Below are 20,098 nucleotides of genomic sequence, written 5' to 3'. Positions count from 1 at the left end.
GAGTCAAGTGCTGTGTTTTTATATCCAGTTACACCTGCAATTTGTAGCACAAAGCATTTTAGAAAATATGTAAAAGGTGCTCATATTTTTTTTTCTATAATGCTGTTTTCTACGAATTATGGGTATTCTTGGATATTAAAAAAAACAGCACAGGAGAATCTGCTTCATTCACTCTACCGTAAGTGATTATTATAGTAGATTTCCTTTTATGTACAGTGACTCAGTGATTATCTCATAATGTACTTAACACATTCACTTTTATGCCTTTTATTAGCATTGCAGGCACTACATTGGATTGTTACTGTGATTTATCATTCTTGTAGTGTTTCCCCCATTTTTCAGCATGAATCATTCCTGTTCATTTCGGTAATTAGTATCTCGGCTGATTATTACCAGCCTGTCATATCTCCCTGGAAGTTCCGTAGTGATTGATGGAAGCATTCTACTGGAGGTCATATTGATAATGACGTTTTTTTCTTTTTTGTCATTTTATTGCAGTTGATTTTATAGGTGGCTTTGACTCTTATGGCTACCAGGGACCTCAGAAGACATCTCACTTACAGCTGCAGCCCATGTATATGTAAGTATTTCATTTCCACACATGCTGTGAGTGGCAGTTATTAAAAGGCTATTTCTGCAGAAGGATAAAAAATACAAATTAAACACATTCACATTTCCTCTGTACTGACCCCAGGCTACACTTTTCGATATTAAGCCAGATATTACTCTCCTCACTTTTCAGAGTAATGATTTTTGGAAATGGGATCGGCTTAAAATTAACTGCAGCCCCAATCTGTAATGGTTTCTTGTCTTAAATGTGGAAAATGATATATGACCACAGTTATTTTAACTTTCATCCTCAGATGGATATCAATATTTTTTACTGTATTACAGATGTTGCTTGTGTCACCAAACTATTATATAGAATGGCCTAGTATCAAGGAGCTTCATGTTCTCCACACATTAAGTGGACAGGAACATTGGGATATTGTAGAAAGACATTATATTATCAATCTTTTATACCCTTAGATAGTAGAAAAGTGAAAAATGACTTTTCTGAAAAGATCTTACAGTTTTGTAAAATCTTTTCAGTTCTATTTCTTATATAAATGCTCTTTTCATACAACAGAGCTCCTATGGTATTTTAAGTGGAGAACTGTACCTGTTATAGGAGCAGGTCACACACTTATTACAAGGCCATAATGGGAGAAGGTCTGGCCAGAGGATGGATCTTATACATAAGGGGCAATGAGACTTAATGAAACACCTGAATTAATTGACTACTTGCTGGGGCCCAATACTTTTGTCTTTATAGTGTATCTAATACTTCACAAACCAACTGACCATTCTTTCGTGTATGCAAGTCTTTGTCATTCCTACAGCTTTTGGCTATGACAATAGTGTTAAAATTGTTTTAGTTAATTGATTGTTTAATAGATTGTTTCACTTAATTGATTATGCCCATGACTCTTGATGCAAAACAGGGAAGAAGCTGTACCCTTTGGGCTTAAAAATGCCAAGATTATGACTTAAGTAAAATAATTAACCATCCCTATTTACAGATTGTCCATTTGGGAAACAAGAGCCCATTTTCCTCTATGCTTGTAATATAACTTTACCTCCCTTTACTTCACCTTTTACATTGGGCATATGAGGGCTCTTCGTTGTTCATTGACTCCCGGTGCGTTGGATCAGAATTTGATGGCAGAGCCAATCTTGGGCCACAGCTCTCTAGTGTAGTTTTATATCTCTCATGATTGTGGAGGCGAGGGATTGGCTCAGTTGTCACATGCACAGTGTATGGGACATTATTACGTCCAGAACTTGAGTAAACCTTTCAAATTTAAAGCTCATATGTTAGAAGCTAAGTTTAGAAGTTTGCTACACTTAAGTGGGACAACTTAAGATTCTTTGACATAAAATGTTATAATGAGAGGATTTATACTCACAGTCAGCAATATATTTGGCCCAGTTTCTAATTGTTTAAAGCTTTAACGATAGTACTGTCCCAACCACATCTGCATGCTGCTACAGCATGAGTTTCAGGCTGTAGCAGGCACTCATCAGTGGTCAGGACAGCCCATTTAAGCCCATTTAAGAGCTTTGATTTCATCCCAAAGGTATTTTAAGTAGTTGAGGTGATGAATCTGTATGTGGCAGTCAAGTGGGTGTTTAAATGTAATATACTATCAAAATCATGAATTATGCAATTACTCATAGGACCAGGCACTGTGACTGTGTTTATCTTCCTATATTTGTTATCCATGACCTCCTTCCTCGCAAACTCAAGTTACAAAATTATGCTAATTAGCCTTAGGGGCTACAATAGCTCTTCTGTAATCAGTATAATACTATGATTAGCATATTAATAAAAGTTTATTTTAGATGCAGTGTGATGGGGCTACCTACATACTACAGTGGGAGGCGGCATTGTGCTGGGTTACCTTTCAACTGAGGTGGTTGGCTGCAGTGTGCTGAGGCTACATATACACTGGAGGGGTTGGCTGCTGTGTGCTGGGGCTACCTATATACTGGGGGGAGGCTACAATGTGCTTGGGCTATCTATGTACTGGAGGGCTGCAGTGTGCTGGCTCCCTATATACTTGGGGGGCTACACTGTGCTGGCTCCTTATATAGTGAGGGGGGCTGTAGTGTGCTGGCTCCCTATATAATGGAAGGAGCTGCATTATACTGGCTCCCTATATACTGAAGGGGACGGCAGTGTGCTGGCTCCCTAAATACTAAGTGAGCTGTATTGTGCTGGCTCACTATATACTGCGGGGAGCTGCCATGTGCTGGATGCCTATAAACTGGGGTGGCTGCATTGTGCTTGGGCTACCTATAAACTTTGAGGGCTTGGCTGCAGTGTGCTGCGGCTACCTATATACTATGGGGTGGCTTGTGCTTGGGCTACCTTTAAATCCAGGGGAGGCTGCAGGGGGCACACTGTACATGTTAGAGGAGAAATGTCTAAGCTAACATAGTGGGATAGTGTGGCATATTCTACAATCCATATATAAATGCATGTCTAATATTTTTAATTAGAGAGGGGCTGTTTATGCTAAAAATTGGGGTGAATTATATACATTTTCATAACCTTGTGGGGGCAGATTTTTTGAGATTCACCCTGTACAACAACAAACTACCTAGAATTTTCCTAGCCATGGATACCATATAAAAGAAGATTACAACAGTCATGGTGACTGGATCCAATTTTAAGTGTTCCTGGGTTATCATGCTTGATTTTGATAGTAGGTTTCCTGCTGGTTTTGGATTACAAATATTAATACAAATAACAAATCAGATAGCTGTGAACACAACCTTACATTTCAATAATCTTTTTTTCAATTTGACTATGATGCTGTCCACACAGGGTTTAGTCTATGAAATATGGCCAACATGTCACATTGCATTTAGATGTGAATATGAAAAATAAAACACTTGTACCACAAAGACAGAAAGGGAGAACTGGGAGATTTCAGTCAATTATTATTTCATGTATCAAAGTATATATATAGTAAATTTATATGTGTGTATATTTTTACATTATGTATTGCCTTCTGTGTATCTTGTATTCAGGAACCATATAGATTATTGATGTATAAAAGGAGTATATAATCAGGTAAGCTATACTATATGTAACAACATGTATTTTTTTCTCATTTTAAATATTTTTATTTTTTTAAGTACTCTGCAAACACTAGATCAACACTGAAAACAAAATTTGCCATACTGTAATTTATAAGAGCTGAGGTTTAGGGTCCTTGCACACAAACTCTAAAAATGGTACTTGTTTTTAGAGTGTGTTATTCACAGTCCTCCATGGAAAATTCACCAGGACTGCCATACCTACAGCATTCTGCAGTACGAAGAATGATCTGAAAAACACCACAAAGACCCCTAAATATAAAGTGCTGCAGATGTTGATTTTAAAATTCATCCACTACTTTAAAAGGAAAAGGGTATTTAAAGGGGTATTCCCACAAAGACAGGTTTCTTAAATATACTCAGGATAACAAAATAGCACATTCTCCAATTCATTGTTATTAACAAAAATACAGCATTTCACAGATATAATTCCAATCTGTCTCTATCAGTCCTGATGTATACAATATTGATAGATCCGACCCTGGATCTTCTGAGTTTAGGGTTGGCATCCATATTGCTCTTCTGTCTGACACTGCGCGGAGCTGAGCTCCTCTCTGTTCTCTGCCTCTAGCCCCCACCCTTGCATTCCAAGACGAGCTCACACACACACTCACTTCCTGGCAGCAGCTTGTGAGGAGAGTAAAGCTACAGACAGATAAGATCTTTATCCTGTGGAGGCACAGCAGATCTGACAGTATGTGTTATAGGTGAGATATAGCAAAGTTGTGTATGTTATGGCTACGATAGTAGTCATGTGTTATATGCATCTCATGGATCTCATCATCCCTCATCATTGATCTGTCTCATCTCTTTTTCTATGTGTCAGATACTAATAGAATGTTCAGAAGCTAAATTAAAGTGTATATAAACCTGGACTCTCATAATTTAACTGCATCAGCATACAGCACATAGGGATTATAATGTGTCTGCTTACAGAGCGCACGCTCTTGAATTTTACACTTTTTATCAGAAGAGTAAAACAGCAATACAATTGTAAAGTAAGGGGTTAAAATCCCCTAGTGTAAACATCACTAGGGGATTACAATTTGAGAATTTTCTTAGGGGGCAAACACCTTTAAAGAACACCAAATATAAAAGGGTTAAAGCTATTTGGCTATCAAGCCCACATTACTAAGAATAGTAAGTACAGGCAGTCCCCGGGTTACGTACAAGATTGGAAATTTAAAATTGTTTGTTGTAATGGGACCAAGGATTATCAATAAAGCTTCATTACAGACACCTTACAGCTGACATTGCAGTCTGGGACTAAAGTACAGCATCCATAGAATCACAACAAAGGTCACATTGGTCAGGGGTTCCATCTTTAACTGGGGGTCGTCTGTAATTCGGGTGTCCTTAAGTGTCTGGACATGATATAGTCTATCTCAGGTCACTGTTTATTTGTTAATTGTTACTATGTTCTTCGTTATTGTCCCTCATTCTGTACATGGCATCAGAAAATTTAGCTTAAAACACAGCAATCTGCTTTAGTTGAAATGCATACAGAAATATGTAAGCACATGCTCAATCCAATAAAAATATTTTAAAATGTGGGAGAGTGGAGATGTACCTAATTTATTAAAAAATATGATAGTTCAACAATAACAAAAGTTATACATCTATACATTCGTATAAAGCTCACAATAAAAATAGAAAAAGCCACAGCACTCAGTGGGCGGTGACAGCGCTTCTTTTATTAACCAAACACAGAGATGTTTTTCGAAGTGTGGGAGGCAGGATATTAGGTAATTTACCAATATACATCTATTCAAAATTCCCACCACTTTCTTGATATGTAAAGTAAAGCCCCCTGGTTTAGAAATTTCTTTTACCACATTAACCAAACCAAACAGATTTTACTGTTCCAGGACTTTATGACAGTATTCATGAATTCTATTGCTGATAGAGCGATTTCTCATGGATAGATGTAGATAACATAATCCTGTGTTCACATGACCCTCTATCTGCATCCATTTTATGGTCAGAAATATCTGGTGGATGAAGTAGAAGAAAGGAGGCTTCACTTTACATATCAATAAAGCAGAGAACTATTAACCCCCTTAGTGTCCCACTATTAGCACTCTGCATCGAAGCTGAGCCGGGATCGGGAATCACGGGGTGTCAGTGGTAATCTACCGCTGACATCCTCGTGTAATACCTGCGGTCAGAGTGATCTCCGATTGCGGGTGTTAACACTTTAAATGCCTTGTTCAGTGCAACTGTGACATTAAAATAGCCGTAGGGAGATTCCCTGCTCGATCAGCACACTGTAGTGTATTTTGGGGGTGCCGATCGTTGCTATAGCAACCCCGGAGTCTGATCTAAGACCCTTAGGGCTGTCCATAGTAAATGCCTGTAAGTTGCCATCAGCCTATGCATCAGCATAAGTATAGTATGGTATCAATCAAACGATTGCTTGCTCGTCAAACAATCAAACGATTGCTTGCTCATGCCCCATAGTGAGACAAGTAAAGAAGTAAAAAAAAGTGAAAAAATAGTTTTTTTTTTAAAATAAACTAATAAATGAATCAAAAAGCCACCAAAGCCCTGCTATACATTTAACCTACTGCATTACAAATTATGGTTCAAATTTTCATCACAGGTTTAAGAAGAAAATATCTAGCATGTCCTGAAGAAAATCCACAATGTGTTTTTTTCTGCTGTAGTTTCAGTCCTGTGTGTCATCAGACAAGACTGCGGTGATGAATCTTTTAAATCCAAAGTTTGGCTCAAAAGCATTTTTCTTGTTTAAAAGAAAAAGGACATCTACCACCAGGATGAAGGATTGTAAATCAAGCCCCTGATGTGTGCCCCATCTGGCAGGATCTGTTCCTCTTTTAGCTTCTTATATCCTTGCTTTTAAGGAAAAAGGCTTTAAAAATCATGCAAATGAGCCTGAGGGCTCCAGGCTCCATAGGTGTTAAAGGAACCAGGAGCCCCTCGGGCTCATTTGCATAATTTTTCAGCCTTTTATTTCTTAAAAATTGAGGCATAAGAAGCTAAGAGACAAGCAGATCCTGCCTGGGGAGGCACACACTAGTATGTCAGTGTGACTGGTTTACAGTCCTTGATGATGATTGTAGATGTCTTTAACAATTATTATTGTTATTAACATTTTTGATGAATGAAAAAGGATGTTGAAACACTGTGGCCGACTGTTATATCTTGTTCAGTAAGAAATTATATATAACCTTATAAAAACTTATTATCTTTGGAGCTTTTATATGTATTTATTCTGTGTATTCTCTGTATCATGCCTGTGCATAGATATCATTATAGAAGAACTAAAAGTCTGATAAAGACACTAAAAACAAACAAGGAATATTTTATGTTAAAAGGGGCACTATTATAAAAGCTGTAAAACACCAGAAGAAATAGTATCATAGTATATGAAGAAAAGCTGGAAAAAGGCTGGATCCAAGGCCTGACAAAAAATACTCACCTCCTACTCATTTGTCTTCTGATTTGTGTGCAACTCTCAATGTTCTCCTAATGTACATGGAACCACCATGCACTTACTGATGGAAGAGTTCATTGGTTTCTTATGCTGCCACTTTCTGGAATATAGTAAAGGTCACCAATGAGAGTTGCAACCACTTGATGGAACACAGTGCTGGAATCGACACATAATATTTTTCTTATCTACCTATTCTAATGTCCATACATTGATGAGTGATGCATACTCTGATCTGTTTATGTCACGTATAGGGGCATTTCATCATTTTGGCACAGGGGGGCGCTGGAACAGTGGGATGTAAATTTGTGGTGCAAGAGATTGGTGACTTGGCGCGTGGACTAAAAGGTTTAGAGCTCCTTAGACTTGCTTTGAGCTGCTCGAACTTTGCGCCACAAAATGAGTCTGAAAAAAAAAGCAAAAGAAAACTGTTGGACTTACCAGCGGCACCAAAATTTTCTCACAAAAAAGGAACAAGACCAAAGGGTTGGAAAATACCAATATTGTGGAGCTGACATTTCATAAATTGAGGCCCAGAAAGGGTAACAGAAAACACAGACAGTTTTCAATTGGAAATGCGATAATAAATTACCCCCATAGTGTTTTTGTAGAAATTTCTTTATACACCAATATTGTATTTCAAATACTCTTAAGAATTGTCAGCTTTTAGCAAATAAATGTTATCTTTTATATAATGAAATGTTTTACAATTTTCAATTCCTCATAGTTTTCAAGATATCTGCTTGGTGTCATTGAATAGGAAGCTTTGCTGTTTTCTTGCAGTGTATAAAAATCTTTCCATGGTCATGTGACGTCACACAGGTGCATGGCTTGTAACAAGAAAGAGCTCAGTTTCTGTGCTTTGACTTCAACAAGCCGTGCACTGGTGTGAAACCACATGACTGTATTTTCAGGTTTCCTTGAATTATTTTGTTTCCTAATGCAACAATTATCAGCTACACTTTCTTAGAATTGTTTGGTTATTCCCTGAAAATCTGCAACATATAAAACCCAACTTTAATTTTATCCTCCCTTTACATTTCGTTTTCCACTTTTATTTATCTCCCCAAACTTACACATAAATCTATCTGTAATCCTCCTCCTCCTGTCACCAGCCTCCACCTTCCTTCTAGCCTCCTCCTGTCCCGCAGCAGCCTCCTCCTGTCCTGCAGCAGCCTCCTCCTTTCCCGTAGCCTCCTCCTGTTCTCCAGCAGCCTCCTCCTGTCTTCCTCCTGTAGCCACCAGCCCCCCTGCCTTCCTTCTGTAGCCTCCAGCCCCCCTGTTCTCCTCCTGTAGCCTCCAGCCCCCCCCTGTCTTACTCCTGTAGCCTCCAGCCACCCCTGTCTACCTCCTGTAGCCTCCAGCCCCCCTGACCTCCTCCAGTAGCCTCCAGCCCCCCTGTCCTCCCCTCCTGTAGCCTCCAGCCCCCTTGTCCTCCTCCTGTAGCCTCCAGCCCCCCGTCCTCCTCCTGTGCCCAAACCCCCCTGTCCTCCTCATGTGCCCCAGCCCCCCCTGTCCTCCTCCTGTAGCCTCCAACCCCCATGTCTTCCTCTTGCAGCCTCCAGCCCCCCTGTCTTCCTCGTGTAGCCTCCAGCCCCCCCCCTGTCTTCCTCCTGTAGCCTCCAGCCCCCCTGTCCACCTCCTGTGCCCCAACCCCCCCTGTCCTCCTCCTGTGCCCCAGCCCCCCTGTCCTCCTCCTGTAGCTTCCAGCCCCCCCCCCCCGTCTTCCTCCTGTAGCCACCAGCCCCCCTGTCTTCCTCCTGTATCCTCCAGCCCCCCCCCTGTCCTCCTCCTGTGCCCCAACCCCACCTGTCCTGCTCCTGGGCCCCAGCCCCCCTGTGCTCTATCCTCCTCCTGGCTCCTCTCCCTGTGGCCCCCCTGCCCCCTCAGGTTTTTACCTGCACTCATTCCATCTTCTCCCGGGCTGGAGTCTGAATGACTTGCAGAGGGGGCGTGGCCAGCTGGGGGCAGAGCTGCATCCTCACATGATTGGTGCAGACATCATGTGAGGAGGTAGCAGGGGCTCGTCCCGCCTCCTCCCGGCCCATATGCCTCGGCTGCTCTGCAGCTCTAAACTACAGGGTCTGGAGGAGGCGGGACAAAGCGGGGAAAGTGGGCGGGGCCTGGGACATCCTCTCCCCCGCCCGTTGCAGCGTGACAGAGCCCAAAAAACTTGACTGTCAGGCTGAAAACATTACGGTTGGGAGGTATGCATACCTGTTTGACAATTATTTATAAATCACTGGCACAGACGCTTTTTAACCCCTTCCCGACGCGCGCCGTACTAACCCCTTCCCGACGCGCGGCCGAGCCCTCTCCATAGCCGGTAAGTCTTTGCTGCATATTGCAGCAAAGGCTTACCGGTAACACCCGCGGTAACATCGCGGGTGTTTTCTCCGCGATCGCCGCCGCATGGGCGTCGCCATCTTGTTGTGGATCGCTGACGTCACGGGGAGCGGCGATCCGTCGCCATGGTAACCTCGGGTGTTCCGAACACCCGAGGCTACTTCGTTTTAACCCATGCATTACAATGTGCTAATTGCACATTATAATGCATGGGGAGTAAAATCCACATATGCTGCCATACTGTAGTATGGCAGTATATGATAGGATCGATCAGACTACCTAGGGTTAGAGTACCCTAGGGAGTCTGAAAAATAGTAAAAGTAAAAATAAAAAAAAGTAAAAAAATAAAAAATTATAATAAAAAAACCTAAAAATTCAAATCACCCCCCTTTCCCTAGAACTGATATAAAAATAAATAAACAGTAAAAATCATAAACACATTACATATCGCCGCGTCCGAAAATGCCCGATCTATCAAAATATGATAATGTTTTTTCACTATGTTTAACCCCGTAACGGAAAATAGCGTCCAAAGTCGAAAATGGCATTTTTTTGCCATTTTGAAAAATATAAAAAAATTAATAAAAAGTGATCAAAAGGTCGCACAGTCCCAAAAATTATAGTAATGAAAACGACATCAAAATTCGCAAAAAATGACACTATCCACAGCTCCGTACACCAAAGTATGAAAAAGTTATTGGCCCCAGAAGATGGCAAAATAAAAAAAAAATATTTTGTACAGGAGGTTTTAATTTTTTTAAATGTATGAAAACATTATAAAACCTATACAAATTTGGTATCCACGTGATCGTACCGACCCAAAGAATAAAGTAGACCTGTCATTTGGGACGCAGAGTGAAAGCTGTAAAATCCAAGCCCACAAGAAAACGTCACAAATGAGGTTTTTCACCATTTTCACTGCATTTGGAATTTTTTTCCCGCTTCCCAGTACACGCCAAAGAATATTAAATACCGTCACTATGAAGTGCAATTTGTTACGCAGAAAATAAGCCATAACACAGCTCTTTATGTGGAAAAATAAAAAAGTTATAGATTTTTGAAGTTGGTGAGTGAAAAATGGAAGTGAAAAAACTAAAAAAGGCCAAGTCGTTAAGGGGTTAAAGCCCCCAGTGTTTTCCTGGCCTTACAGAGAAATACAACACATTGGAAAGGTTTTTTGTTTTTTAAGAAAGCTTTCCTGGAATTGTAATTTCCTGTATGTATTTGCTCAAATAATAGCAATGTCAGGAGATTTTAGGTTGCTATTTATTATATACTCTATATTGAATACATATGTTGATAAGCAAAAACTGATGATTTTAGATGGTAACAACTGTTTCTGTTCTTTCCTAGGTCAAAATAACAAAGCACTGACCTGAAGTGTTCAGGAGCTCACCTATATGTTGCTCCATGAAGTCATTCCCTTGGATTGTAAAAAGAGGGCAGAAAGCATATGTGTTTATGGTTCCTATTCCCCAGATGAATTACCAAAATGAGCCTTGTTCTTGAAGTGCACAAGCGGATATATTTTGCCAGGCAGATCCCAAGAAGACAGAACACCCTGTTATGGCTGGTGCTTTGGTGCCCTCTTCTGGAACTCTCTTGGCTTCTCCTTCTTTTTGCACTCTTAGCTCTAGCTAGGCCACTTTTCTGTTCCAGTATGAGATTTGCACAGGCAGTTACTCTGTGAGAGAGAGGCCTAAATGTTGTAATCTAAGTGAACATCAAGTGATCAAAATAAAAAGTGCCATATAGCCCCCACCCTGAGTTTGAGGCAGTGGAACACATTTGTTTGCTTTGCAGGTGGACACAAGGGAACAGTATGTGCCTGTACTTTGCCTTAACCCAGCCACAATGTGATTATTAGAGAAGGACCCTCCATGCGAGATCTTGTCAAGGCTTGCTGACTTCCATCATCTCCAGTTACTTCTCTGTTCTGGGCATCTGACCACCTGAATGGACATCACACTTGATGTGATCTTTTTACCATCCTCCACACTGACCACAACTTTTTGATAGCCCTGGAAAAACAAGAAAAGAGTTGCCTTTGAGGTTATTTAAATAAAAATTTCCCATAGAACAGAACATATCTGTCACACAATTTGCACAGGTGCTTAGTCACTATAGTAATTTATGAAGTGGGTATAAAGTGCAATGATACATATATATGTATATATCTATAAGGCAATATAAATCCCAGTTACCATATTTGCATACTGCAATACGACCGTTCATAACCAGCTTCATAATACAAAGGATAATGAACGCTATAAAGCCATCAATCCTGTGATTTTGGAGCATTGTGATTGCCCTTAATGCATGATAGCCTAGCTCCCAAAGTCATATTTCATGGCAATTCTGAAGAATTCAAGCATTGCTGTGCAATGTTCCCCATAGTCTTTCAAATCAAAAGGATTCCAACGTATGGGATTTTAGTATTATTCCACATGAGTAGAAAGCATCGGAAAAAAAGCTGCTCTTTCGTCATTGTTTTTATCTTTGCCACTGTTGGTGTTTTCTATGTGACTCGTCTTTTACAAAATAAACATCTACAGATTTCTATAGAGGAAGACCAATTAAACATTTAGAATGAATATTTTATACCTAAGTTAAATGTAAAATATGGTATATAGAGTGCTTTTCCATAAGAATGCTTTTTTGTGAAAACTTGGAACTTTTTTGTGATGTCTGGGAAATTGGTTAGTGTATTAGAATACTTATTTTATTCGTAAATGTGTGACTATAAAAGAAAAGAGCTTTCAGGACATAACTATTCCATTGTAAAGTTTGTTATAGGATCTCTTTAACAATTTAACTCCATATAATCTGCAACACATAAGTGTGAATGGTGATGCTAAAGTCTTAATAAAAGGTTATTAATAAAAGGTAATAAATGTATTTGCTAGGTAAAACCCTTTTCCTCAGGGTGCGTTCACACGTTGCAGTTAAAACTGCATCGCAATCAGCTTTGAGGTGGTTTTAGGTGCAGTTTTGTCAATTGAACAGGTGAAAGACATGAACTGAACGAGTGAATGACATTTGTGGAGCAGGTTTACCCTTCAAAATCAAATTCACCCATTCAGTTCATGTCTTTCACCTGTTCAATTGACAAAACTGCACCTAAAACCACCTCAAAGCTGATTGCGATGCAGTTTTAACTGCGACGTGTGACCGCACCCTCAAGTCAAACAATCACCAGTAATTAAGGTCATTTATTCATCCTATAGGGATTTGCAATGTTCAATTACAAAAGAAGTTTGAGGGTGTGTTCACACGTTGCAGTTAAAACTGCATCGCAATTAGTTTTGGGGTGGTTTAGGTGGTATTACTTATTTTAACAAGTGAAAGACATCAAATCAACAGGTGAATGACATTTGTGGAACAGCTTTCAAAATCAAATTCACCCATTCAGTTCATGTCTTTCACCTGTGACATTGACAAAACTGCACCTAAAGCCACCTCAAAACTAATTGCGATGCAGTTTTAACTGCAACGTGTGAACGCACCCTGAGGGCAATGCTGAAATCATTAGCACCTGGGCATATGACTTGATGCGGTTCCCAAAGCACATGGCTGTAACCTTAGAAAAGTTGATAGCACCTTTTAAAGGCTCCCATAGCTGTGATTCGCCATTTTATGTTACTGTCTGACGGAGGCAGACACAGTTTATTCACAATATACTGCAATATGTGACTAATTTGTCATGCTTTGTGCAGCGCTGCATAATCTGCAGGCGCTATATAAATAAACAATTATTATTAATATGTGAGGTTTATGTGAAAAAAAATATGTCAAAATGAAATATTCAAATCACCCCTTTTTGCCAGAAAAACAAACAAACAGAAGAAATAATAAGCATGTTAGGCATCTAAAAATTGTAATAAAAAGTGATTTAAAAGTCATACAGTTCTCCAAATGGTATAATTGAAAACAACATCATATCCCGCACATAATGACACCTTACAGTCTGTATACAAAAGTATGAAAAAGTTACTAGTCTCAGAATATGGATGCACAACAACATTTTCAAAGGCATTAATATATAAAAAAAAACATATAAATTTGGTATATCTGTGAGTCAAAGAATAAAGGAGAGATGTCATCTGGACTGCACAAAATATTAAATGGTGCCACTAGAAGGCAGAATATGCCCTGTAGATAAATAGCTCTGTGCAAAAAAATATCAGAAACATATGACTGGAACGAGGAGAATGTGAAAACACCAAAAAGCTGTAGTTCTATAGCTATGGCAAATACAGGGGCTTTTCCCAAAAAAATTATTATACATTGTATGAAACAGTGGGCAAAAAATCTGGTGGATTCTTTCCCTTCATTGTGGAGTTATATACTTACTGGTGATAATTTGATTGAAGGAGAAGTTTCAGGCTAACTTCCTAGGCTTTTTATAAAGTTTAAATTTGGTTTAAAAAAAATATTATTTTACATTGTTGAACATTACTTTTTGTCATCAGATCACAGCTGTTTAAAGAAAGCCTGTCATGAGGAATAAAGTCCATGACCGCCACCATCCCATTATCCAGGACAGAGTCGCGTTTCCAATAATGTCCTTATATTTCCTCAAAGATTCAGCATTATGCAGAAAAAGAACATTGAAAACAGTATTCAGCTGTAAGGGTACCTGCACACGGTCAGGATTTGATCAGTATTTTGCATCAGTATTTATAGGCCAGGAATAGTCCAAAACATGTAATGGATACAAATCATTCAGCTATACCTCACAGGCAAGCTCACAAGCCTCACATCAACTATGAGGTAGCTTATGATAAAATACCTGTGGGACAATATTTGAGACCGATGGGGACATCATGAATCTTTTTCCCCCCTACTTCCCTCCCTCAACTCCTTACAAGTCATTTGAATACAGTGATGAAATATACTATTCTGCATAATGCTAAATCAGACAGAAAAAAAGACACGATTGTGACCAAATAATGGCAGTCCGTGGACCGAAATTTTCATGACAGGCTCCCTGTAAGGGTATCCAAAATTTCCGGTTGGGTTCTACATACAACAGAACTAAGAGGTCTTCCATTGTTCTGGTCTGGGGAGACCAGCTTCAGGATGGCTACCTGCCAAATATACTTAATACACATAGCTAAGCCTAAAGTGTATCTATAAACCATAAAAAACAGCATATGTTACTCTTGTTTTAGCTATACTTCTTTAAAAGAATTTTGGAAAAAAACATTCAGTTTAGTGGAACCTTTTTTGTGATGTTTAACATGTCTATATGTCTTGGATAAAAGACCTGTTTTAGCCACAAAGTTGTGCGCAAAAACTACATTATATCCTTTAAATGTAGATCCAACTTTAGCAAACATTGAGATCAGATTAAGCAAAGCTGTGCTTATGTATATGTTCAAAATGTCTTTTCTGCTTCGACTAATTATCAAATGCTGATTATGAGAAAACCTCCATTCATTGCCCAAGATTCTCGGGGCAGACAGTAGTGTATTATGTGTTGAAGAGCCAAGCTCCTCAAGACATTTGGTTACAATAGATTCCATGCAACAAAAACACTTTTTGTGGTGTTACTAGTTGACGTTAAAGGAATTGTCCAGGATTCAATATTTTTCAATTATCAGCAGAGGATGTTATAAAATAACAGGAAATCTACCATCAAAATCCATCATAATAAACCAGGGACATTTGCTCATATATCCAGACACTGTGACTGTGGTAATCTTCTTATATTTCTTATCCATGGCCTCCTTCCTGCTAAAATAAGCTTTTTATAATTATGCTAAAAGGCCATTCCCAGAGCCCCTCAGTGCTGCACCTTCAGAGGCTGTTACAATGAGCAGCACTTCCTGCTACTGTTAGTTTACACATGTTGAGGGAAGAGCGAGAGAGTAGGTAGTTGGGTTAGACATGTTCTGCTCCTTGTAACTGCCTGTGAATCTGCAGCATTGAGGGACTCAGCATGGTAAACCATAGATCCGTGCATTGTGATTTTATTTGTTATCCATGATATTCCTTCTAAAATCAACTTTAGAAATTATGCTTTTAAGCCTGAGGGCTGTCCTAGCCCTCTGTGATCTGTCTTTAAACTATTACACTGTCTTGTCCTCCCCCTACTCCCTCAGCACTGAGAATACATCAGGAAATGCTCACTGTTGAAGTGTTGATGGAGCAGGGGGAAGTGTGAGACAGTGTAACAGTTTGTAAAGCTAGATCACATAGCAGCTTGATTTAAGATTAAAGGCAGCCATGGATTACAAATATAAAAAGATTACCATAGTTACAGTGCCTGGATCTTTGAGTAAGTGTCCCAGGTTTCTCATGCTTTATTTTATGGTAGATTTCCTTTAAAGGGAACCTATCATTAGGGAGGTAATTTTTACCTGAAGAAAAGTTCCAATAGCTTATGGTGTGTTCATTTTAAAAATGCCTTTTTAAGCAATATGAATAAATTACAGCACCTGGCTCACTATCAGCATTATGTGGTGAGTCCTGGAAAAAGGGGACAGCAGGTTGATTTGTCTTCTCATCTATCCCTTCTTCTCACTTAGGAAACAGGGGACAGGCTACAGGATGGTGAAGGGAGAGCTGTGAGTGAGGAGGAACAAAGGAGAAATTGAGGAGAAGATGATTTGTGCCATTTGAAGTGGCCCCTCCCCCCACCCCCCGGGCTGACAAACACTGCTGTCGGGGAGCCAAGTAGTATAATCTTAAAAAGCCCTGGATTTATTCATATGGCTGACAAAGGCATTTTTTAACTAGGCTATTGGACAGGTAAAAATTACATCCTTGATGACAGGTCCCCTTTTAAGACTTCTACTTTCCCATGTCCTCCATATTAGTCCATCAGGGCACCTCCCATCACCACCGCCAATGCAACCGAATGTCAACGGCAAGTGATTGCTCTAATCTATCTCCGACCTCAGTGGTGTTTGGCTGTGACAAGAATTAGGCTATTGTAGATGTGACAGGAGGCTCTGCACAGGACCAGAGGGCAGGTCACGGGAAAGCATGCTTTTTGTGACCTATTTTTAACAGCTTACACTCATAGAAAATAAAATATTGAATCTTGAAAAACCTTATCATTATTGTGTAACAACTGTAGGCCACTAAATATCATCCAATTAGCTTATTTCCTTTAGAATAGGAACAATAGATGTACCTCAATGGTTCAAATCAATCAGTAGTGGTACAAAACATCTTCCTGCAACCCAGGCCAACACATAAACTTATAATTTCAATTGCAGCAGCCCCTTGACACCTTCTAGTTAACAGAAAGACTAAAATAAAATAAGGTCACGGATACATAATAAAGGAAGAAAGAACTAATGGCTGCCAAAAAGCTTTACTTTTGTATATTTTATAGTATAAAATGTATTTTGATTCCTTATGCGTTTTTCTTGCTATAAAATGTATAATTTACTGACTGAAAATATTTTTTCCATTGGTCAGAATGAAAATGGAAATAGAAAGGAAATTAATTATGGAGCACCATTATCCATTATCACAGGAGGCATACCAACCTTTTAATCTACTTCCCAAACATTGTTTGATTTTTTTTCTATATTGTTTTTAAGCATAAAGACCTAGGGGGGAATTTATTATGACTGGGCATATTGCGTGCTCCCCTCCCCCCTGAAAACACACACTGGCCCACACTTATATATGTGCAACTATCTGTTTGCACTTGTATTTATAAAAGTGCCAGTATTGTGTTGTGGTTGCACAATACAGAATAAATGGGCACCTAAAAGGGGGTGTTAGTGCTTAAGTGGACTTTGTGCCACATTTATTACTGACGTGTCCCACAATTCTGTAACATGAACAAAGTGCACCAAAAAATAATGGTGCACACTTTCACAGCAGTGCAGGGTGCACTGAAGTGGCAAATTGCATATTGTACAAACTGCACTAGTTTTGATAAATGTGGAACATAGTGTTGAATATAAAGCTCTTGGTACAGCGTGTGCACAATGCACCTGAATAAAGTCCATGTGCAGGCTTTGGTAATGTTGTAGGTCGAGAAGTCTATGCTCCAGGAATTGTGACTTTTCCATGGCTTGTGTGTAAGAAAATCATGGTACATGCATGATAAATTCCCCCTTTATGTGTGGAGTTTCCAAACAGCTACATGACACATGTTCACCTCAGTAAAATACACTTCTGCAATTATGTTCATCAAGAATCATGAAGACCACTTATCATGCAAGTAGTTTTCATGGTGCTTCTTGGGAACAGCAGATATATTGACTTATTTTATAAAACAACCATGCCAATCATTTGTAGTTCTTACTTAATAAAATTTTGTTATTGTTTCTATTCTATTTCTTTTCAAACACCCTTGAAGAAGTTATTTTGCCTTTTTTTGCATAACAGCTTGGTTGTATGACTTTAAAGGCAACCTGTCACCAGAGACCTCATTTTCAGTAAAGACAGGTTGTAGAAGCACATTACAGCTAGATTACAAATATGTCTTTCTTCCTTCTCTAAGCATTTGCATTACAACATAATTGCGTGTTGTAACTTACCTTGAACCCTGACAGAATCCTATGTGTAGTTCCAGGGGTTGGCTTCAGTTTGAATGCATTCCAAAAAAAACAACATGTGACTTGTGTGTGCTGCTTACTCACTCCTCAGCTCTCAGCCCCCACCTCAGCTCCTGTACAACTCCTCAATCCTGCTCCTTCACAGAGCTCACAGCATGGTGAGCTGACATCAGAAGCGGAGGGAGGATTTGTACAGGAGCACAAAGGTGGGGACTGAGAGCTGAGGAGTGAGCAGCACACACAAGTCAAGTGTTGTTTTTTGAAATGCAGCCCAACTAAAGCCAACCCCTGGGATTTAACAGATTATTCTGTCAGGATGCAAGGTAAGTTATATCACACATATAATGCAAATGCATATAAAAGGCAGAAAGGCATATTTGCAATGTAACTGTAATGGGTCTCTACAACCTATCTTTAGTGAAAATGAGGTCACTGGTGACAGGTTCCCTTTAAACAGAACTACTGGTCTCCCAGTTTTTGGTATGATTAAAATATAAAAATAGGAAAATATTAAAATAGCATGCAAATAGTAGTGTCTTCTATAAATGTTTGATGTGGGACTCCAGTCTTTTAGAAAAAAAATCCACATTACCCCTAAAATAGATATTAATGCTTTATTACTTCCAGTGTACCAGTATAATTGTGTAATGTAGGCAGCCAGCCACCATTAGAAACAAAAGAAAAAGTAAATCCAGGTATGGACAGGCCCATCAGAGTACCCTTTTGTGGACCTAATCACCGCTAACACAATGATAGGCCCCAGAAGACAAACCATTGTAACCCCAACCCCCCCCCCCCACACACACACACACACACTGTGTTTTGATGGCAGGTGGTGTGGGTCCGAGTCTGTAGTGATGTCTGTAGTGTCGCTACATTTTGCTCCAAATTGCAGGAAGAAGAAGTTTATTATTCTGCCTTCTCTACTCACAGAATAGCTTTGAAGTAGTGCTATGCAATAGCTACAGGAGCTGGTAATGCTTGCCGGGTCGGAAACTGTTAAAGGGGTTTTCCCATTAAATAAATAACATTGAATTAGAGAATGTGTTATTTTGTTATCCTGAGAATATTTAAGAATCTTGTCTTCGGGGGACTACCCCTTTAATCAGAGCTGATTGGTATTATCAGACCCAGTACAACTCTGATCAGACATCTGACATCTTGAAACAAAAATTATTTAACGTGTCACGAGAAAAACATTGCAAAATTTTTTTAGGAAGCACACAAAAGTGAAGATATGGCCCTTAAACCACTACATCTGAAATTCTCTAAACATAAAGGTCATTGAAGCCAGGGGTGCATCTGCCAATAGGTGGGGTGAATTCCCCACCTCGGGTGGCAGCCAATGGCTGCCAAGTCTGTAAATGTAATTTATAGGCAGAGTGGTGCAGCACATCACACCTGTGCGCACCACTCTTCAGGTCACAGGCCGTGATGCGTGTTGACACTACTGCTAGCAGGAGAGGAGATGCGGGGGCCTGAAGGTGAGTGCAAGGTTTATTATTTTGTTTCAGGTGTCAAGGCTGGTATATAGTGGAGACTGTGTATTTAGGGGGCTGTGTATATAGGGAAGGCTGTGTATACAGTGAGACTGTTTATATAGGAGAGGCTGTGTATAGGCTATGTATACAGGGGATGCTGTGTAAAAAGTGGGCTGTGTATACAGGGGTGAGCTGTGTATACAGGGGGAGGCTGTGTACTACTGGGGTGGCTACATTGGGGCACCATATATATATTGTGGATGCTGTATATACTATTATTTATTCGGGTCACTATATGAAGAATAATTTAAGGGGGGAATAGTGTGTTAAGTCATGTTGGGAGCATAATATATATTAGGAGCATGCTCCATTATGCTGTAAGTGGTATTTTTGGGCACCCAGTGTGGAGTTGTGCTTCATAGAGATGAAGACGTTTGACTATGAATTCAGCATAGAAAATCCATGGCCGGGAGAAATCATAAAGAAGTCCTCTTCCTGATGGAGCAGATCATCTAAGGTATTAGATTACTAAATGTCCCTAATGTCTGTGTCACTAACCGACTACTAGTGTGCAAGGTAGCAGCATTGAGTGTGGGGCAAAATTTTCAAGTTTCGTCCCAGCCAGCAAAAAAGCTAGAATT

General features: G+C 39.6%; 1 protein-coding gene across 3 annotated transcripts in view; it reads left to right on the top strand.

Annotated features, from left to right (window-relative positions):
• NKAIN2 (sodium/potassium transporting ATPase interacting 2) overlaps positions 1 to 17,780 on the top strand; it is a 535,491-nt gene extending 517,711 nt beyond the window's left edge. The window contains exons 6-9 of one of the 3 annotated variants that reach the window (XR_011854158.1): positions 499 to 580; positions 3,580 to 3,622; positions 10,802 to 12,374; positions 12,633 to 17,780. Coding sequence is in view for 2 of the 3 variants with exons in the window: in XM_072141621.1 (XP_071997722.1) it covers positions 499 to 580; positions 3,580 to 3,598 (101 nt within the window). In the remaining variant the exon portion in view is untranslated. Of the gene's footprint in view, positions 1 to 498; positions 581 to 3,579; positions 3,623 to 10,801; positions 12,409 to 12,632 lie in introns of those variants that run through there. The other 2 variants (XM_072141621.1, XM_072141622.1) reach the window with 2 other exon arrangements.
• Positions 17,781 to 20,098: the final 2,318 nt, after the last annotated feature.

This window comes from Engystomops pustulosus, chromosome 3 (assembly GCF_040894005.1).
Source record: "Engystomops pustulosus chromosome 3, aEngPut4.maternal, whole genome shotgun sequence".
In the NCBI taxonomy this organism is placed as follows: Eukaryota; Metazoa; Chordata; class Amphibia; order Anura; family Leptodactylidae; genus Engystomops; species Engystomops pustulosus.
Note: the sequence above shows the minus strand (reverse complement) of the source record. Positions and strands in the feature narration are given on the sequence as shown.